Source organism: Delphinapterus leucas, chromosome 13 (assembly GCF_059928025.1).
Source record: "Delphinapterus leucas isolate spDelLeu-1000000601 "Yukka" chromosome 13, BTC_Dleu_Yukka2, whole genome shotgun sequence".
NCBI lineage: Eukaryota > Metazoa > Chordata > Mammalia > Artiodactyla > Monodontidae > Delphinapterus > Delphinapterus leucas.
This window is the reverse complement of record NC_143141.1, coordinates 35,559,511-35,582,032: the sequence shown is the minus strand read 5'-3', so window position 1 is coordinate 35,582,032 and position 22,522 is coordinate 35,559,511. Positions and strand designations below refer to the sequence as shown.

The following is a 22,522-nucleotide window of genomic DNA, read 5'->3' as shown; positions in this document are numbered from 1 at the left end:
ACTGCCATTTACAACCTTCAAAGTTAGGCAGAGAAGAGGCAAAAATAAAAGCAAAAAACAACTCTTTAAAAAACATTTCATACAGACAAAAAACAAAACATAAAATGTATGATAATAAAGAATCAGGCATTAAAACTGGAAGTGGATGGACAATGATTAGGGACATCTGTTATTAACATCGGTGAATCCAAGCTCCTATCCTTTGGCAAAAAGCGGCTCCTTTCCTTCATTTAACAAATGTGTACTGAGCCAAGCACTGTACTAAATGCTGGGATTCAGCATCAAAGAAGACCTTCCTAGGGCTTATTCCATGACCCCCTTTCCAGGGAAACTATATCCTACCCAGCACCATAACTAGTGATCATTGTGACATTTTATCTCAAGGACAATGACCAATGCTTTATACATTTGGTATATTTAGTCAACTATTTGGCATATCCAACTTTAAGCACTTTCAAGCAGACCAAAATACTAATAAATTAAAAAATTAGGGCTTCCCTGGTGGTGCAGTGGTTGAGAGTCCACCTGCCGATGCAGGGGACATGGGTTCATGCCCCGGTCCGGGAAGATCCCACATGCCGCAGAGTGGCTGGGCCCGTAAGCCATGGCCGCTGAGCCTGCACGTCCAGAGCCTGTGCTCTGCAATGGGAGAGGCCACAACAGTGAGAGGCCCGTGTACCGCAAAAAAAAAAAAAAAAAAAAAAATTTAAAAAGTATATAGACCAGACAACAAAGCTAAAAATAAAAAATAACACACAAAAAATTTTCACTATTCAATATTAAAAAACAGACCTTCCAAATAATTCCAATGCCTGTTCCAAAATATTAACAATGAGAACATCATATGAAGACTTATGGGATATGGTTAAAACATGAGTTTTTTCTTACAAGGGAAACACACAGCTATTAGAAAGCACTCTCAATAACAGTGTAATCCTCAAAGGCTGGGGTGGGGTGGGCAACTGGAGCAAGAAAGAGGCAAGAGAATAGTAGATTCTCTGTGAAAAAGTCTTCACAGAGAAATTATAATTAGAAATTATAATTAGCCTCCCGCCCCACTCTCATGCCAGATGAAAATCACTGTTATATTGAGAGAAAAACTCTAAATACTTTTTTTTTAAAGAATTAAAAAAAATTTTACTATGTGTTCTTCTTGAAATCAGCAAAAGTGAACCTAAGAAAAATAGGGAACTGTAATCAAAAAGACAAAGGCAAAATATAAAGAATTAGAAGACAGAAAAAGAGTAGTTCTATAGAGTTGTCTTTGAAAGGTAATAAAACAGCAAATCTCTAGCGAGAGTTACCAAGGGAAGCACAAATACATACAATAAAATTGATGTATGCAAAGAAAATACTATAAAAGATTTAAATGTATTCTATTTTATTAAAAAAATTTTGAAACTATAGATGATGTTCTAGGACACTATTATTAAATTTGCCTTATTACGAGGCAGAAAACCTGAGAGAGGAAGTTCTAGAGCCAGAGGGTCGGTGTCCCAGCTCTGCCACTTACTAGCTATGTGACCCTGGGAAAGAGACTAGCCTGTGCTCAGTTACCTCAACCATAACTGATGTGGGGATGATGGGGCAACCTCGGAGGGTTGTTGAGAGGGTCAGATGAGATAATACTTGCATAGGACAAATGACAAACTGGGGGAAAAGTTTACAATATGACACATGAAGAGCTCTTACATATTAATAAGAACAAAATAAACAAAGCACATAAAAAAAAAAAAAAAGGACATGAACAACACAAATCCCAAAAGAAATAAAGCCAGTAAACAATGTCCTCTGTCTACAGCCTCTGAGCTGGTCTGGCTGGGAAAAAGAGGTGAAGATTACTCATTCACTGTTGACTGAAATAAAATCTGTATAGCATTCTTGGAGGGCAATTTGGAAATACGCACCAAAAGCCTTAATTACACATATCTTTTGATTTAGCACATAATCCCCTAAAAGCTATCTTAAAGAAATTTTAAAGGATATGAATAAAAACTGGGCTTCAAGAATGTTTATGTGGTGAAAATTAGTAACAACCTAAGTATTCATCAAAGAGGATGTTAAATACAATGTTATTGTTCTTCCATTAAAAATCATGTTGTAGATTAGTATTTATTGAAATGGAAACTACTAACTCCCATAGAACGTTTACAAAATTAATAACGAAGTCCTCCGTAATACCCAGGAGAAAAAACTGCAGAGGCCATATTATCACAATGCAATGAAAATATATCCTAAATAACTCTAGGGTAAAGAAATCAAAACTTAAAAATTAAAATTTAAAAACATCCAGAAAAGAATGAGAATAAGAGAGCATTACAGGGGCTTCCCTGGTGGTCCAGTGGTTAAGAATCCACCTCCCAATACAGGGGACACGGGTTGGATCCCTGGTCGGGGAACTAAGATCCCACATGCCGTGGGGCAACGAAGCCCACGAGCCGCAACTACTGAGCACGTGGGCCACAACTACAGAGCCCGCATGCTGAAACTACAGAGACCATGCGCTCTGGAGCCCTGCTCCACAACTAGAGAGCCCACACGCTGCAACTACTGAGCCCACGCGCCACAACTAGAGAGAAACCCGCGCACCACAGCGAAGAGCCCACGCACTGCAGCGGAGAATCCCACATGCCGCGAGGAAGATTCCGAGTACCAGAACCAAGACCCGACGCAGCCAAAAATTAAATAAAATAAATAAATAAATAAATAAATAAATAAATAAAGAGCGTTACATAGCAAATGTCATGGAATAACAGCCAAAGTTCTAATCAGAAATAAATTTACGAGGTTAGAAAAATACTGATACACCCAAAGAAAGCAGGAAGAAAGAATATGAAAAGTTAAAAGCAGAAATTAATCAATGTAATTAAAAAGATGAATTTTGAAGGATATCAAATTCCATATCCTACAAAGAACATATTCAAAACCTCACATCTATTGCTGAGGAATTTATAACAGTAAAACATTGACATCAAATTAATGTTTAAAAAAGAGGTACCTGGTTAAATACATTAGGATGTATCCACATAAAGGAATTTAATGTAGATATTTTAAAAGTTATATTCGAGGAGCTTCTTTAATGATATGGGGGAAACATGCCAAATTTTGTAAGCAAAAAAAATTAGGCTTTAAAATATGACTATAAAAATGTACCTTAGAGTCATAAACTGAGGCTGAAAATTGTGCACAAAATTGTGGACACATGTATTTTTGTGAAAGAGAAGATCTGTAACTTCCCTTAGATTCACAAAGATATCTGTGACCCTAAAAAGGTTAAATGCCACTAACAGACATCTAAATGGTATCGCTATGCTAATTTCTCAGGGGTGAGATCATGGGGCTTTTAACTTTCTTCTCTATGCTCTTCTATAAATTACTAAATATGTATATTATTTATTAATAAAAGGGAAAATTAGGTTTTTATAATTACTTCTAGAATTTTTTTAAACGTCTCATTTAAAAAGATATCTCGCTTCCGCCACAGCAGCCATTAAAGAGCAGCAGCCATGGCTCTGTGCTACCCCATGGCTGTGGGCCTCAACAGAAGCCACAAGGTGACCGAGAACGTGAGCAAGCCGAGGCACAGCCGCCGCCACGGGCGCCTCACCAAGCACACCAAGTTTGTGCGGGACATGATCCAGGAGGCATGCGGCTTCGCCTCTTATGAACGGCCGGCCATGGAGCTGCTCAAGGTCTCCAAGGACAAGCGGGCCTTCAAGTTCATCAAGAAAAGGGTGGGGGGACACATCTGTGCCAAGAGGAAGAGAGAGGAGCTGAGCAATGTCCTGGCCGCCATGAGGAAGGCAGCAGCCAAGAAGGACTGAGCCCTTCCCCTCTGTGCACAGTAAAACTTTTTCAGAAAAAAATAAAAATAAAAAGATATCTCCCTGTCTCCATAAGCACACACACACATGCACAAAAACACAGCATAGAAGAGACTCAGATATAGCATAGAGCACCTAATTCTTAGAACTCTTCAAGTCATTCCAAAGAACCAAAGCAATTACAAGAGATTAACAGAATGATGTTCCTGAAATTTAGAAATATTTGCTTAAAAACATGTATGTGGACTTGAGAGAACAAATCCTGTATATTACTGCCAGATCACCCTGCCATTCTAATTCAAAGTGATTCTAGATCTTTTTTTATCCTGATCTTTTTATAGGAAATCTTCAGAATGAAGAAAATTATGTTACCACCAGGATCTGGGGCTCACTGCCATGCTAGGGTTATCTGTGGACTGGAAACCAGTGGGAAGGTCACAACAGTGAGTCTTGAGCTTCAGGTGTTCGCCATACTAACCAGTTCCAGCAGAAAATGAGGAAGCGGCAAAAGTATCACCTTGGGTTGGTTGAAAGCCTGGGATCAAACTCTCAGCTGAGCCTCCAAGCTTCTCAGGATGTTTGCCTGGAGGGACAAAATACCACTCGGTTCATCCCAGCAGAATCCCATGATGCACACACAGGCCAGGGGTGAAGGGCACCCTCCAAACCGACATCTAGACTTGACTCATTTTGCTGCATTATGGCAACACCTTGGCTATTCAAAGGTCCTTGTCTGGTCACTGCAGTAACTGAGAAACAGCTGAGGAAAGAAAGGAAGTCTAAAGCTCTAAAGCTTGAGCACATTACTCAAAGCACAATGCCTCCAGCCTTCACTCTGAATCGATTTATCTCTACATCATTCTAATGAGTTTGATGATCTGTTTTCCATGCTGAAAGTAGTTATGAGAGCAAAAGAGAAGACAGATGGCAGGAGTGAGATGCTATGAGGGACAGGCACAATGACAATGGCTTAATGTAAAAGCCAACAGTTGAACAACAAGAACAGTGACAGGAAATTACTAAAAATAGATACAGGAATTTTAAAACTTGGGAGTCACTTAATCAGGTGCAAAATACTAGTTTTCAATAGCACATGAAGGTGTTTCTGTTTACAGTCTAGAACAGTAACTGGCATACGTAACAATGAAACAAACTGACAATAAATGTCAAAGAAAGTTCAATCCTATGCCCTATGAAGAAAAAAAAAAGGCAAGAAGCGTATGGATTTTAAAAAGATGTCTATAAAATTATAAAGCTAAAATGTTTGGCCAAAGTTCGTATCATTCACTCCGTTCTGATCATTCCTTTCCCTGTGCTTTTGTCTACACTGAGGTACTTTTTTTGAACTGTATCGTACTGTAGAATTTTCCCAGGGTGTGTGCTGTTGTTTTCCAAGGTGTATGTGTGTCTGTGAGTGAGTATCTTGCCTTCCAAATTAGACTGTGGATTTGAGGGTAGAAATGGTACCTTCTGTTTATTTGATCTCCGCTCCAGGGTCGGTCAACAGTAATAGAGAATTCTGATCATGAAGATTCAGTGTCTACATGAGGGCACACTCTCATGGGTAAGCAGCTACGACTTTCTGGGATAATAAACACTTAGGACAAGGTACCATCACATTCCTCCAAGGAGTGAACGTGCTTGACACTATCATCCTGATCTATGCTACCTAATCTTTCCTAAAAGTTTCCCACTCTCCTTGCTGCCACCCACAACAGACCAGGATTTCCTGAGGATGAAGAGACTTCGGTGCCCTAGTAAAAATACAAGCTGATTTTGTGCATATATTTCAAAATCAAGTCTTTGAAGGAAAGAAAGACCCAAGCCTACATTTTCACATGCGTACCCCTCTAGAGTTAATCACAAAAAGACACCAATTACTCACCTTCCCCCAGCTTGGCAAAGTCCTTGTTCAGCAGTTCTTCAGCTGTGAGTTTGGAGAAATTGTCGTCGTCAAAGGGATTCCATGTAGAACCTTCTGAAGGATTATAAACGTTTTGCTGGGAGGCCCGAGGGGAGCCTGAAGGAGTGGTGGTTGCAGACCTAGGTAGGTTCCCACCCCCACGAAATAAAAAGACATATAAAGGTTGAAAAGGGTCAACCTATTTTCTCTTTGTTTCAAGAGCAAATTATTTTATAAGTCAAACCGTTATTTTCCACAGTATGTTTCTAAAAGGGCTTCCCGTAGCAATGGAACAGTTTCCAAAGATGCCCCTTCCACTGTGTGAAACAAACATCTCCCTTTCTTTTGTGATGCACTGTCTCCCACTACATCTTTAACCTCTTGCTTAGATTTTTGGTCTCATCTGCAAGTTCTTTCAATTCAGGATCCCAAAGCCACCTGTTTTTAGGCTCGTGCATCCCGTGGTGACCACTGTAACATTCACAACAGCTCCAGAGGGGCTGCCGCCTATTCCGGCTGCCTCGCATCTGTCAGGATCCAGCATCAGTGGACACCATCACAGTTAAAGAGCAACAAAGACATTTACCACCATCTTGAGCCCCTGGGTATCATCACCTAATTTTCTTCTGAAGTCCCTCTTGATGCCCTTTGCATTTAGCTAATGACTCAATTTAAAGATTTTTAACTTCCGTGTATGGTTCCAAGAAAGCTGAGAGCCTGACACTGCATTTACGCAACAAACACTCATTGCAATCTACTTGATGTCAGGCACAGAGCCTGTCACCGGGTTGACAAAGGCTGATTAAGCCACGGTGCTTGCTGTGGATGAACTTGCAGGCTAGGTCAGCTAAACGTACAAATAAATAATGATAATACAGTGTGATACATGCTCAAAAAAGGGTTCAGACAAAATTATATATGATGCCAGAGGAAGGGTCAAAGAAAATATAACCTCCAACATGGATCTTGATGAATAAATAAGCATTTCCTAAGTGGGCCAGGAGGAGAGTGGCAGTTCCGCCAATGTGATATAATAGTCCTTGGTCTGTTAACCAGTCGGTTCAGGTATTATTCCACAGGCAATGGGGAGCCAGTGAAATGTTATCAGCATGGAGAGATTTGATCGGGTCAAGAATGTAGAAAACACGTGATACGGTATGGGGATGGAAGACAGACTGGAAACTGTGAGGCAAGTAGGAAATTATTTCTTAAGATCAGTCTGATCTACAGGAAAATTCAGTTTCTCAATAAACACGGACACTCACCCCTACATATACATCTACACACAACTACACACACATGCAAAAATCACACAGCAATGTCCCCCGGCAGCCCTTGCCCACAAAAGCAGTACATACTTGGACTTATTGAGACTGGCCTCAGCTGCAGCCGCTTGGAGCAGCTGGGTTGATTTGCTGGCAGGGACCCCAAAGACTGCGCTATGGGTCACGTCGCTGAGAATCCGCCTGTGCCCAGCACGCTGGGCCTTGGGGGACGATGGAGGAGTGAGAGAGCCGAGTTTCTGCCCCTGGATGGTAGGAGGCGGGGTTGTCTGAACCTTTGGCTGTTGTCTTATGGGGGCTTGAATCTGCTAGGAAGAGAGACAAAAGCGTTAAAAAAAAAAAAAAAAAAAAAAAGGGAAAGGAAAAACAAATAAGCAGACAAGCATAACAAAAATGGCATGTGAGAGCTAACATATGGCTCAAATGGCTCAGTTTATCAAGAACACCCAGAAAGAAAAAAAACAAGGCTTTGACGATCTGAGCTGCAGCCTTGAGACTGATACCAGCATGTTACTTACCTGGTGCTTATATATAAATTTCAATCTTCATCGGCAATAATATACAGGGTAACCATATGTAACTCGACCCAGATCAAAGACTGCAGAAGCTATTCCTAGCTTTAAAGACCTAGAAAGTTTCCTAAAGGACCACTTTCTGCTCTAGGAACTCATTCAGAATGCCTCCAAAGGGCAGCCTTTAAGCATTCTACTGGCACAGTCACAAGCCAATGAAGGCACACCTCTAGCTAAAACACATGTGAGTTAAGTGATTTCTGCTAAGAGACCCCTTCCTGACAGAGCTCAGACTACTAGTTCAATGAGACAGAATCTCACTGTGATTAATAAATGGCAGCACTTTTTTGCTTTTGTTGTTAACACTCTATTTCATTCATAGGATGGGTCTTACAGGATTCTGTTTCTGTGGCAACCCCTGAGAAAATGTACAGCACTGGAGCAGTGGGATTATCCTGTTCCCATCTTCAGTTTGGAAATGGCACTGAAGAACCATGTAGAGGATACAGTAAGAATGAAGAAAAAAATGTAAAAGCCCTTGATGATGATTGATCTAATAATACGAGGCCTCTTGACATATAGGTCTTTTTCAGAAGGAAGGCAGGACACACTGTCACCACAGAAAAACAAAATGGTGGGAACATCCTTGTGGCCACATAGTGAGTCTTTAAGCATAAGTCTTGATCTACAAAGTTCTATGTCAAGAAAACGAACAAAAATTAAGAAGGCCACCTAACCCTTTTCTTAACTGTCAATCCAGAAATAAAGGAACTTAGAATATTAAATGCCTCAGGTATTGAACTATCCCTTCCCTCCAGTCCTTCATCTCAGATTGGAGCTGCCCCTCCATGCTGCAAATTGGTTCTCACATTCTGTGTCTTCAAAGATAAAGAGATTTAGGAAACTAGAGTGTCCAGCTACTTGGGTCAGGATGCTGACAGCCTGGGAGTTTCTGTACCTATATTGACTCAGACTTTAATTTTATTGAGGCAGGCTACGTACATGTGAGAGTACACAACCACTCACCAATCGAATGAATGATAAAATATAAGGTTCTAATTCCAATCAAATTAAAGTCAAAGGGTAAAGCAGCTGACTGCATCTCTGAGTGAGAAGCCAAGTGCTCTGTGAAGAAGACCAGAGTTCCAGCTCCACAATTCCTCAGGGGTCCAGAAGTGCATCTGCAACAGCCAGCCTAAAGCCAGTACCCACAGGGGCGAGAAGGGCTTTAAGGACAGAACTAGATTTGCTTATTTCTTGCAGTTTAAGACATTCACTACACTGAAAAGGGTACTTAACTGTTGAGGCCCTTTGTTTTGAAGAGTCCAGACTACCTGGAGAACATTTTCCCTTCCTTCTGCCTATTCTCTGTATGCAGCACACCGAAGAACAGATGCTTCCATCATGAGGACACCTTGTTTTATCACAGCTACCAATTCAAACTGGCTGCCACCCATTCAGCCACTCCCCACAACAACCCTGTCAAGCAGTTTTATTTCCAATCAGAAACTCAGAATGAAGAGTCAAAAAAGACCTTAGAGAACATGGATTCCAACTCCCTCATTTTAGAAGAGACCAGATCAAGGCCCCCTAAGGCTAAGTGCTCGCTCAAGGTCACAGGGTCAATTGAGGGCAGAATCCATGTCTCTTGACTATTGCCCAGGGCCCTTTTCTGCACCATGATGCCTCCTCATCCAAAAATGGGATTGGGCAGGGGGAGGAGGGAGAAACAGACCACAGGGGGAGGAGAAGCAAGGTAGACTCAGATGCCTATCTTGCCAAAGATTTTTTAAAAAACAAAAGATATAACTATAAAAGGAGTATAATAACATCAAGAAATGTAAGGATACAGACTAGGGGAGAAAAACCACCCGGACTTCCATTCCACTACTCTAATACAACTGTTCTTATCTTTCTGCTATCTTATATTTAAGTCTATTTCAAGTACATACTCGTCCCATAATCTCATCTCTCCTCTAACACTACCTCACGAGAGTTTCCATACTATTGTACAGACTTTTATGACCATGATTTTTTAAAATTAATTAATTTTTATTGAAATATAGTTGATTGTTTTTGTTTTCTTTTAATATTTATTTATTTTTGGCTGTGTCAGGTCTTAGTTGCGGCATGCGGGATTTTTCATTGTGGTGCACGGGCTCTTCGTTGTGGTGTGCAGGTTTCTCTCTAGTTGTAGTGTGCAGGCTTCTCTCTAGTTGTGGCGCATGGGCTTCAGGGTGCATGGGCTCAGTAGTTGCGGCACGCAGGCTCTCTAGTTATGGCGTGTGGGCTCCAGAGCTTGCAGGCTCTCTAGTTGTGGCGTGCTGGCTCAGTAGTTGTGGCACGCAGGGTTAGTTGCCCCGCAGCATGTGGGATCTTAGTTCCCCGACCAGGGATTGAACCCGCGTCCTCTGCATTGGAAGGCGGATTGTTAACCACTGGCCCACCAGGGAAGTCCCTATAACCATGATTTTTAATGGCTGCACAGGTGAGTTGTTGGAACGAGTTAGGTTGCTTCCATGCTGTGGCTATTATTAAGACTGCAATAAACATCTGTGGGGGATGGCCATCGTCCCTTTGCAGATTATTGCTGTGAGATGGCTGCAGGGTATACTTTACATTCAATTACTTGCTTCTCTAGCAAAGTCCTACAAAGGGTCACGGAAGAAAGGGAAGGGTCAAAGCTGGGAGGTTCTCTGGCTCCTGGCTGAAGCACGTTCTGTTCTCGTTCCTTCTCTGTGCCCTCAACCACCTACCCCTGAACAAAGTGCTCAAAGTATTTTTTCACTCAAGGAACATGGAGAAGGATCACAGTTCATTCCCAAGGAAGTGGATACTTTTGTCCAGGGTCAGCAGAGGGGGCCCCCATAAGAAGTGTATAGTCGGTGGTAGATGATCGCGTCCTCACCCTGAACGAGCATTGTTATTTCCTTGAACACAGATCAGGATTCTTCAGTTCATGCCCCAGCTCTGGTGCTATCAGTCTGTGTGTCTTGGGTGATCCTTTTCTAGCCTGGGCCTTAGTTTCTAATTCCATTAAATGAGGACTGGACAAAATAAGATTTCAACTAGCTACATGATACAATAATTTTTTAAAAACTGTTTTTCCATTAACAAGAGGAACTTTGTCGCTTGTTAAAAATACAGAGTAGCTGTCTACCAAACGCCTGCAGGAAGACCAAGCTGTTTCAGAAACGAAGGTGTAAAGACACTGAACACACATTTAGCTGAGACTTAAAGAAGACAATCTATTTACGGCACTGCTTCCTTTTGAAGGGATGTAGGTTTTCTGGTTTAAGATGAGTGACAAAACTCTATTAGAAATCAATCCTCAGAAAGATAGTTTCTTACTTTTCCTTCGTTCTTCTAGTGGTTGGGCTTCCCTGGGAATAAGAGAGTAGCTGTGATACTCTGTCAGCTGGGTATGTAAAATGCCTTTTTCTATCATTATAAAATTTTCTATTACTGTCACTCTGTGAGTACTCATTAAACGCACTCATTAAAGGTCAAAGTATGATGTGCCTGAGGATGTACCTGTAGAGGTCAATCAGAAGAGCATGTAGAGGTCTTGATTCTATACTCAGCCAGTATCTAGAAATGAACATGCCAAATTTCTAAACTGACAAGATGGCTCAAACAACAGTCAGATGCTCTGGTGCCCAGAGGGGGATCAGGCCATGACAAATGGTCTCAGCAAGCGGGCCCTGGAAGGGTGCTGCATAGTAGACTTATTTAAGGTGGCCAGTAATATCATCCAAGACAAAGAATAAACACAAGACTGTCAGGACTCAGGGTACAGGTGGAGGCCTACATGAACCTCCCGAGACTGGGAAGGCCACAGTGGTCAAACTGCCCCCTGAAGACGGGAAAGGGATTAGCTCTAACCCTACCTAGGGCTTTGACTGCTTGACACTGGCACTGACAGACAATGAACAGCTCCTTCTGCCAGCCTAATATTAGAGTGAGAAATAAGAAAGTTCATCGTCTATTAATCCCATACTCCTAATTTATGCCTCCCCGCTCCCTTCCCCTTCGGTAACCATACGTTTGTTTTCTATGGCTGTGAGTCTATTTGTGTCTTGTAAACAAGTTCATTTGTCCATCAGCAACCTAGAATCATTTTTCTAAAACCTTAAGCTTCTAGAGTATACCTCATCCTTTTCCTGGATATATCGGGAAAAGATCAAATATCTTCACCACCAGGGCGGGGAGCAGCTGTGCCACACCAGCTGCTGCGGCCTCTTTCCCACCCTTTCCCTAGCCCTCACTGCGTGCTCCTCTTCTGGTTGATTCTCACCGCTGGCTCCTGGGCAGGGGCTGGCTGGGGGGCTGTGGCTGGCTGTGCCTGGGCCTGCTGTAGGGCTACCACTGCGGTCTTCTGCTGCAAGGCAGCCTGCTGAGTCAGCAGCTGTTGTTGATGCAGGGTTGTGGCCAGCTGCTGCTGCTGGTAGAAGCTCTGTATCAGCTGCTGTTGAGAGCTTCCTTGGGCAACCACGGGGAACTGAGCGATCGCGGGTTGCTGGGCTGCAGGGTGTACTGCCTGAAACTGAGCAGGAGAAAGTGGCAAGGAATGAAGAGGTGAATAAAAGCCTGTCTCAGAACCATATTCCACGAAGGATGAATGTCTCGGTAACAACTAAGACCGGTGCTGAAGCCAAAGGCAAGGGCAGGTAGGGCGTCTTTTACCTTGGCCTGAAAACTCACGAGGGGAACCTCAGGGCATGACATAAACACAGCAGCACGTTACACTGACAGGCTCCAGCCACTGCACTACCTGCCTCCTGCAGGGCAGACTGGCTTCCGAGGGGTTTCTGTGCCTGGCCTGAGGGCATCCATCTGACTGTGCATCTTGTGACTCCACATGCTGGAGCGTAACAGAAGCTACTAAATGATCTGCTAACCGCAGAAGTTATCCCTCTCGTAAAGGGATTTGGAAATAACCAGGATTAAAATTCTTCCCTACATGAACAGGATGAAGCAATGATGACACTAAGGAGAATAACCTAAATGTTAACTCAGTTATTAAGTCCTCTTAAGCCTTTCTGAAAATCATTTCCCAATAGCTCTCTTTATTAAACTCCCATCTTTAAACATTCAAAATATTCAATATACTCTACCACTTAATGATATTTTATCTTATACTGGTAGCATGGTTTCAAGTTATATTATTTTATAAACTTCCTGAAGACAGGAATACTTCTCTACTCCTCACTGCTAAGGACTCTGTGTAAGGCACAAAAACACAGCTGAAAAAAGGGCCTACTGATGAACAGAAGTCAAGATCTTGTCTGTGAAATTCCAAATACTGTTACTTAGTTATGAAGTTAACTGGGAGGATATTGTTTGCCTACTGGGGCAAAGTTAAAGCGTTAGCAAAAAAAGCAGATATCAATAAATAGCTGTCTACTTATAAAAGCAAAAAGCTAGAAACAACCAAACGTCTGTCAACAGGGGACTGATTGGAATAAACTATGCTATATATCCTTTAAGGGAACACTCTCAAGTTGTAAATAGGAATGAAGGATACCTTCATATGTGGGATGGAGGGAATAGAATTTTGCAGATTTAAGTTTGAAATTATGTAAATGTTTTACATTTTCACAAAACAAAATTAAACCGAAATTTAAAAAGCAATAACTAAACAGCAAAACAAAGCAAATAAACCTGTGTATCAGATTAATAGCCAAACTCCTAGAAAATAATGTGCTAAACATTCTAGGTGTAAGAATGGCAAAGAAGGGCTTCCCTGGTGGCGCAGTGGTTGAGAGTCCGCCTGCCGATGCAGGGGACACAGATTCATGCCCCATTCTGGGAAGATCCCACATGACGCGGAGCGGCTGGGCCCGTGAGCCATGGCCGCTGAGGCTGCTTGTCCGGAGCCTGTGCTCCACAATGGGAGAGGCCACAGCAGTGAGAGGCCCGCAAACCGCAAAAAAACAAAAAAAAAAAACCCAAAAAACAAGAATGGCAAAGAAATCTTAAACTGTTTTCGGTAATCATATTGGTATTGTTATCTTGAAACTATAAATCAATTAAGAATTATGTTAATGTTGTTAGGAATCAAGATTTCCAGATGAGAAAGATACAAATATAAAATCCAAGAAGTTAAACAAAAATCCTATAATTACAAAACTGCTTTAGAAATATAAACTTGAATTCATGGTGTATATTCTATTAGAAATATATATATATATATATGTGTGTGTCCTAACCACTGAAAAGGCCTAAAAATAATAACCAACCCATTAGCAAATGGGTATCCCTAGTAGCAAGACTGTGGTCTCTAAATATCATTTCCATTAAAGGGAAACAGCTCCTTGGAGAAATGGCTGATTCCAGGTCAAGGGCAGAATGATTCTGGAACAGCTTGTTACACCAAATAGCAAGGACACATTAAAGGCTACTGGAGTCACAGCCAAAGGACCCAGGAGCCAATCTGAAGAGACTTCCACTGGCCAAAACTGAGACAACTGGGACAAATTTTTTTAACAGCAATGTGTGGAAACATCAAATATATTAAGATGCATGAACTCATAATGATACTAAGAACAAAACAAAATCTTCATTGTTCACTTCTGGATGGTACTATGAACAAACTCATTATTCTGAAAACTGGTAAACACAGGGCAAGAGTCATGCATTATTTCTGCCTTTTCTGTACAAACAGTACCTCAGGGTTAGCAAATACTTGCTGAAGAAGTTCTTTACAGGGGGCTTCCCTGGTGGTCTAGTGGTTAAGACTCCGTGCTTCCAATGCAGGGGGCGCGAGTTCAACCCCAAGTTCTTTACAGAAAAATCCAGCCCCTAAATGAAGATGGAATGCTAGAATATCACCACTTTGCCACCCCTAATGAATTAATGGACTTAGGAAACAAACTGAAGGGGAATATTAAGTGACTGGATCAGACAGACAACACCAAACCCACAGATTGATCTTAACATTAATAAAAGAGGGGACAAGCAGACTTTATCCACAGTTTCGCTTTCTGCAGTTTCAGTTACCCGTGATGAACAGTGATATGAAAATATTAAATGGGGGGCTTCCCTGGTGGCGCAGTGGTTGAGTCTGCCTGCCGATGCAGGGGACGCGGGTTCGTGCCCCGGTCCGGGAAGATCCCACATGCCGCGGAGCGGCTGGGCCCGTGAGCCATGGCCACTGAGCCTGCGTGTCTGGAGCCTGTGCTCCGCAACGGGAGAGGCCACAACAGTGAGAGGCCCGTGTACCGCAAAAAAAAATAAAGAAAATATTAAATGGAAAAGTCCAGAAATAAACAATTCATAAGTTTTAAACTGCATGTTGTTCTGAGCAGTGTGACGAAACCTTGCACCGTCCCATTTCGTCCTGGCTGGGATCCCCAACCATTGACACCATCTGCTCCTGACATGCAACCATTGACACTGTCATGGCTCCACGATTCTGGATCCCAAGAAGCAGATGATCCTCCTTCCGACATACGGTTAGAAGGTCAATAGTAGCCTAACGCTATGTCACAATGCTCACGACATTCACCTTACTTCGTCTCATCAAGTAGGCGTTTTATCATCTCACACCATCACAAGAATATTTTGTGAGAGACACTACATTCACATAAGTTTTATTACAGTATATTGCTATAATTGATGTATTTTATTATTAGCTATTCTTGTTACCCTCTTACTGTGCCTAATTTATAAATTAAACTTTACCATAGGTATGTATGTATAGGAAAAAACATGGTATATATAGGGTCCGGTACTGGCTGTGGTTTCAGACATCCACTGGGGGTCTTGGAGCACATCCCCCACAGACAAGGTGAGACCACTCTGTGTCTTGTGATGCTGGGACTACTGTATGTCTCCTGATGTGATGCAACTGGAAGAGCAAAGGACTATCAGCCTGAATCAAATACTGAGAGGCCTCAAGAAACTACCCGTTTACACAGGGGGTGGTGGAACATATTAAACAACACCACAGGGATGCAATCAACCAAATCCAGAATGTGGGAAATTCTACAGGACAAACGACCCAGTTTCTTTAAAAAAAAAAAAAAAAAAAGTGGCAAAGGGGAAAAAAGAGCAGGAAGCCACCTCTGGCTAAAAGGGGGACTTAAAAGATATATCGATCATTATAAAATGAATATATTCAGAGCAAAAAATGTGAAAAAATATACAAAGCAATTTAAATTATGACACACCAGAAAGAGTTAAACACTACTGGATATTTGATGATAATAAGAAATAATTGTTTTTCTGCTTCAATTTGATGATGGTGTCATGTCAGAAAAAAAAAAAGAAGAACAAAAAAGAGTCATGTACCAAAATGTTCATTGCAGCTCTATTTACAATAGCCAGGACATGGAAGCAACCTAAGTGTCCATCGACAGATGAATGGATAAAGATGTGGCACATATATACAATGGAATATTACTCAGCCATAAGAAGAAACAAAATTGAGATATTTGTAGTGAGGTGGATGGACCTAGAGTCTGTCATACAGAGTGAAGTAAGTCAGAAAGAGAAAAACAAATACCATATGCTAACACATATATATGGAATCTAAGAAGAAAAAAAAAAGGTCATGAAGAACCTAGGGGTAAGATGGGAATAAAGACACAGACCTATTAGAGAATGGACTTGAGGATATGGGGAGGGGGAAGGGTAAGCTGTGACAAAGTGAGAGAGTGGCATGGACATATATACACTACCAAACGTAAAATAGATAGCTAGTGGGAAGCAGCCGCATAGCACAGGGAGATCAGCTCGGTGGTTTGTGACCATCTAGAGGGGTGGGATACGGAGGGTGGGAGGGAGGGAGATGCAAGAGGAAAGAGATATGGGGAAAGAGATACGGGGAAAGAGATATGGGGAAAGAGATATGTATAACTGATTCACTTTGTTATACAGCAGAAACTAACACACTATTGTAAAGCAAATATACTCCAATAAAGATGTTATAAATAAATAAATAAATAAATAAAAATTTAAAAATGAGTCCTTAAAAACCAGCTTCCTTGCTGAGGTTCCCTGGTGAGGTGCAGAATTCCCCATGGCCTGAGAAGAAGCAGGGGAGGGCTGTGAGTGATGCAGTGAGGGCTCCACTGTGTCAGGTTTAGTGTCTGCCATCTGTGAGTACAACGCTGTGCCGGGTCATGGCTCTCTGTCTTCCCAGGGCTTCCCAAGGAAGACACCTGCACGTAGTGGACCTTTTCACAGGGATGACTCCCATATGCCAAGCGAGGGTCACATTCACCGCCTTACCTGCTGAGCCTGGGCCTGCTGCTGCTGCTGCTGGTAGAATGTGCCCACTGGCTGCTGTGCAGGAGGCGGTGCCGCCTGCTGCTGCTGCTGCTGCTGCTGCTGCTGAAGGAAGAGCTGCTGCTGGTGCTGGGGTGTGGCCTGGGCCTGGGTGGGCAGACCCTGGGCCTGCGTGGAAGGCGGCTGCTGTGGGGTGGGCGGAGCCTGGGGCTGCTTGGGCTGAGACTGCGGTAGGGGTTGGCTGGGTGGAGGCTGGGGTTTTGGTTGAGGAACGCTGGCTAAAAGGCCAGGCTGATTGCTGGATCCTGCAAGGAGAATAAACTCCATATAAGGGCTCAAAACTCTCCCAAACGAACGCGGCTTTCTTTCTTGCCAAAGCAATAAAGAGGGGGTGATCAGTGGACAGATAATCCCAAGATCCATGGGCTTCTCACTGTCCTTGCACCTGGAAGGCCCTTCCTTCTTCTTGCCATACTACGTGCTTCATATTTTTCAAAACATGGTCCAATAACAGTGTTCAATGCTTGTCTCCTTCAAAAAGTCCTCCCTTGCTCACCATCCCATGTAGTCAATTACGCCTTTAGTCAGCACCCTGAGGATCTACATATTCAACTGGACTTTGATGCTACTGCACATAAACACAATCTTTGCATTTGTGGCACACTGCAGGACAAAAGCATTCTTTGATGGTTTACGTGTATGTTACACAACCCCAGTCTGGATGCCTGATTGTAAGTAAATGACCACCAACTTCACCAACAGCAGCTTCCTGGTAGGGGGAGTGATGGCTGTGTTCAGTTACTTGATAATTTGGATCAATCCTCTTTACGAAAGGAAACTCAGTCCGCTCATTAGAAATGGAAAAACAAAACATGAAGAGGTGACAGATACTTCAAGAGACAGAGCATTAAAGAAATAATTCCTCTGTGTCCAAAAAGATTTTTTTTTTAATGCAAAGATAAGTATATGAAATAGAGAGGGAGGCAGGGGATGAATGGACCACGTCGTAAAATCAGGGCCAAGACTAGAAAAAATAGAGACAACAGGCTTCAGTGGCCTTGGAGATCCACTGGAGAATTCAATGTGAGGCCTTCCTTTTGGCCAGCCATTACCCATACAACTTCAAAGGCAGCTCATCTCCAGTTCCTCGAGGAAAACCATTACTCTTTACATGTCTCTAGATTCCACTCCAGGAAAAACCAGGCTTTCCAAGACTTCTCTACAGTCCAGGATGACAAAGAGGTGTACCAAGTTTCAAACCAACCTAGTTACTGACCTGTGGCCTGAGGTGGGGGCTGAACTGTGGCCCTCTTTCGAGGTGTCAGGGCTGGCTGGATGGGAAGGATTCCTGGGTTGGGCTGAGTCTGCCCAGCTTTAGGCCTCTGGCGGGGTGCTATTGAAGTCTCTGTGGTGGGAATGGGATCTGTCAGTCTAGAAAGAGAAAAGGTGAAAAAAAAGCCGCCTGTTAAAGGGTGAGAAAATGAAAAGGGGGTAGACAGAGTACATGATGGATAAGCTTTCACCTCCACATTCATCCAAACCTTCCATATCCACTTAATCAACATTTCCCAGAGGGTATTGCACAGGATGTTACGTGTTACTAGATGTTATGAAAAAGAAAAGGTGGGCAAATAAGTTTTAACACACTGATCAAAATATCAGATTCCTTTCTAGAAAAACTTTTCACTTGTGAACGTGCAAGGAATACCTCAAAGACAGCATTATATAGAATGCAACGTTTCTCAAACTTTTTTGATCTTGGGACCATTTTGCCTAATACTTCTTAGGATTCCCTAGAATATACTTTGATGATAATGCAAAGAGAGGTTTAAAGCAGGTGGTTTTCAGATGTACAGGGACTCAAACTTGATTCGAACTAGCTGTCAAAATGGTCTCTCTATAATAAGAAGCATCAAATGAGTTAATCCAATAATGCAACTAGAAAGAATAAGTAAACAACTCAAGATAAAGGATTTGGGGAGTGTGACAGGAACTCTATTTCCTCCAATACACATATTTGCTTTTTTCCATGGTAATAACAATTTTTAGCTGGACATAGGGTCACCCAGAGTAAAAATCACATTGCCCAGTCTCGCTTGTAATCAGGTATGGCCATGTGTCTAAGTTCTGGCCTACGTGGGATATAAACAGATTGTTATGTAGCAGTTTCTAGAAACCTTAAGAAACTCTGTGCGTGCTCTTTGTCTCTCTTCTTCTTTGGCAATTCCTTGATCCTGCTGCTTGGAAGAGGGATGCTGCCATATCGGTCCATGAGGGCATGGCCACAACCATAGGGATGGTGGAGTGATGAGCTTAAAGCAGCCTGGGTACCTGAGGGCTTTGTGGAACAGAACTCCATATCAGCCCTGGATTACTTGCCTCCAGATGTTGTTTACTTGAGAGAAAAAAAAATCTATCTTACATAAGCCACTGTCATTTGCACTTTCTAGAACTCACAGCCAAATCTAATCTAAATGAGTACAGAGTGTAGTCTGCTTGCTCCTTGTGATGGTGCTACAGCCCAGGTGGTAGCTTCCCTTGATTTAGAGCAGTGCAGGAAGCTGGCTACTAGCTAACTTAGATCAGAGTGGCTATCCTTTGAAAACACACTTTAGGGAGTAATAGCTGAGGTGAAGGCCAAAATAAACAAGCTTCGTGAATATTTCCAAAATATATCTGGCACAGCCTCCATAAAATGCAAAATAGGAAGCAGAGCAGCTGGCCCCATGTCCTTCCTCATGACATGTCTCCAAGGCAAGCCCATTCTGGACCCTGAGGCTTTTCACTGGCATCCTGCTCTCATGCTGGGTGGAAAGCTGGTAATATAATAGCTATCACATCAGAGAGGCTGTGACCTGGGGAAGGGAGGTGGAAAGGAAAACAGGACAGATGCTGGGAAAGAGGAGAAAGGGGTAAGAAAGATCAAGCCAAGGGTGAGGGAGGTAAACAGACTTCTGTAGAAAACCAAACGCCAAGAACTTCCACACTGGTCTCCTAAGGATAACACTTTTAGAATCGATGGGATTTGGAGTCAAAGAAAACCGTACTTGAACTCTAGCTCCCCAGTAACTAACTGTGATAACAGGCATGCCACTGAACCTCTTTTAGCCTGGGGTCCCTTATGTATAAAATGGAGACAATAATACCTACTTTATGAGGCAGATGTGAACATCAAATGTATGAATAACTGTAAAACCATTTTATAAACTGAAGCGTGCTCCAAATGTTAGTTTGTATGGACCTCAGTATATTGTAAGAAAATACAGATCTTGAAGCCAGGAGATCTGGCTCTAAGTTGCCCTATCTGTGTGATCCTGGGCAAACCACTTAACGTGCAGAGTAGAAAGAGTGAGGATGCTGGAGTTCTGGTTCTTCTGCTAATCACATACTGGCTAACTACCCTGAGCAGCTGACTTACAATTCTGAGTCTCTGTTTCCTCATCTGTGAAGTGGGAACAGCAACAACCTCACAGATTTGTTTTAAGGGGGGGAAAAGGTCATCTTACTTATGTAAAGTACCTAGTATGGTAGCTGGTATATGTGATGCCTCAATGAATAGCGGCTACTTTAAAAATAGAGTTTGAGGACAATTCCCTGGTGATCCAGTGGTTAGGACTCTGCACTTTCACAGAGGGCGAGGGTTCAATCCCTGGTTGGGGAACTAAGATCCCACAAGGCGCGTGACGGGGCCAAGAAACAAAAAAAACAGGAGTTTGAAAGAAAAACCCACCTCTCAGGACTGGGGAGCAAATGTGATCACGCAAATGAAATCACTGCAGATTATATACAGGACAGCTTAGATCCAAATCTCTTGGCTGTAAGGTCTGTATATTCTTGCAGCATTACTGAGGTCCACACAAACTAACAGTTTGGGCACCATAGAGCTTATATAAGTTACACAGTCACAGGAGTGTTTGATGTTCTCATCTGCCTCACGATGTAGGTATTATTTTCTCCATTTTACACAACACAGTACCACTCAAACGTCAGCAGGTATTATAATTTTTATAAATGTGTATGCTTTGTGGGAATGGATCTTTGCTTAGCCTCTATACATACCAAGTCTGGGCCTAGTACAAGGTGGCCATAAGCCCAAAAGATTAAGCTAATTAAATCAGCCCCAAAAGCAATTCCTAGAGGTGAGCATGGCAGACTTACTAACATATAAACAGAATGCAAAGTAACATCATGGACGTAGTTTGCTAAGTTTGTTAAAAACCAAAGTCTTATTACTTTAGAGCCACATCTGGACTAGACACACAACAGGCATTCTATAAATATTCAAGAATTTTCTAAAACAGAAGTTATTTTACTATTCTATTAAAATTCATATATTCCCATCTAGGGTGCTTTGTTGATATAATTTGCACTAAGGCTTCCTTGACATGGGAGTGTGGTAGAAAAGTAGGGTATAAACAACTCTGGGACTACCCTGAGAATTTGCCATTTGGAAGACATGGCAGCCATGAGGATGCGCCTTGCAGACCTTCGACTACCAGGGTGTAAAAGACCAAGTGGCCCAGCTATTGTGCTCCTGAAATCCACTGCCCTGTGTGCCCCGAGGCCACGCTTCCCAGAGGCTGCTCTCAGCCATAATGTCCCAGCCACAAGGATATTAAGGCAGGCCGGTTCCTAAAAGACAGGACTCCTGGACAATGCATCTTCCTTACCTTGTGTGGCAGGCAGTCCAGGTCACTTGGAGCCAACCTTCTCCTCCCTGCTCTGGGTCAGACCTCCGTGCTTTCTGATGGCTCTCCCAGCTTCCTCCGCACCCACTCTATTTTCTCGCACAGGGGCATTTCCCCAAATAAAACCCTAGCTTCTTGACTCCTCTCTTGACCTGCTACTTGGAAGAACCTCCGTTATTTAGAATGTGATTACCTAAGATCCACAGGCTCTTTTGCTGTTCATGGACTCAATGCTTTGACCTGTACTTTCCTAATGTGGCTGGAGCCCCAGAAAGTAAGATTTCCTGGAGATTAATGTGGTGGACTAGGCTATGCAAAGGCCAGGACACATGTTTAGCAATATTGTACTAGCAATACTTAAGGTCTGCTGTCACCGCACCTCTGAATGCCCTGCACCTATTCCCAAGCAAAGGGAGTAGCTGTGGGGTTCTCGATTCTCTTTCAGATGTAGATCTCTGTATCTTACTATATTCCAACTTGCACTCCCAAAGAACAGTTTCTGCCTGGGGGAGACAGAGTTTCCTTTCCTGTTCTGTGCAGCCTCTGGCCATGGCAGCGTTAAGAATCAAGAACCATAAGGTGCCCTCCCCTGCTACTACAGCAACTTTCTTACCTGGCCTTTGGCTGGGTCTTTTTTGCAGCTGCCTCACTGGCTTTCACTGGTTCAGGGAGCTTTGCAGGAATGGGAGAGTTCTATAGAATTGAAAGAAAATTTTAATAGGACACCAGAGATTTTTTAAATAATTGAGATGTAACTGACATACATTATATTAGTTTCAGGTGTACAATATAATTGATTTGATATTTGTAAATATTGCAAAATGATCACCACAATGAGTCTGGTTAACATCTATCACCATATGCAGTTACAGAATTTTTTTTCTTGTGATGAGAACTTTTAAGATCTACTCTCTCAGCAACCTTCAAATATGCAATGCAGTATTACTAAGTATAGTCACCATGCTGTATATTACATCCTCATGACTTATTTATTTTATACCTAGAGATCTGTACCTTTTGACTCCCTTCTCCCATTTCACCCAATTCCCAAAACTCACCCCACAGATTTCTTTGAAAA

At 42.5% G+C, this 22,522-nt stretch overlaps 1 protein-coding gene and 1 pseudogene across 10 annotated transcripts in view; one reads left to right on the top strand and one right to left on the bottom strand.

The window, feature by feature from the left end:
* Positions 1-22,522, bottom strand: part of AAK1 (AP2 associated kinase 1) — a 168,163-nt gene that overhangs the window by 41,710 nt on the left and 103,931 nt on the right. For 5 of the 10 annotated variants that reach the window (XM_030763213.2, XM_089923055.1, XM_089923058.1 and 2 more), the window contains exons 10-16: positions 22,058-22,137; positions 18,033-18,187; positions 16,760-17,061; positions 11,820-12,068; positions 7,086-7,318; positions 5,710-5,867; positions 4,303-4,407 (exon numbers count right to left, since the gene is read on the bottom strand). In XM_030763213.2, coding sequence (XP_030619073.1) covers positions 4,303-4,407; positions 5,710-5,867; positions 7,086-7,318; positions 11,820-12,068; positions 16,760-17,061; positions 18,033-18,187; positions 22,058-22,137 — 1,282 coding nt within the window. The remainder of the gene's footprint in view (positions 1-4,302; positions 4,408-5,709; positions 5,868-7,085; positions 7,319-11,819; positions 12,069-16,759; positions 17,062-18,032; positions 18,188-22,057; positions 22,138-22,522) is intronic. The other 5 variants (XM_089923056.1, XM_089923060.1, XM_089923063.1 and 2 more) reach the window with 4 other exon arrangements.
* LOC149747727 (large ribosomal subunit protein eL36 pseudogene) lies at positions 1,220-4,710 on the top strand (annotated as a pseudogene).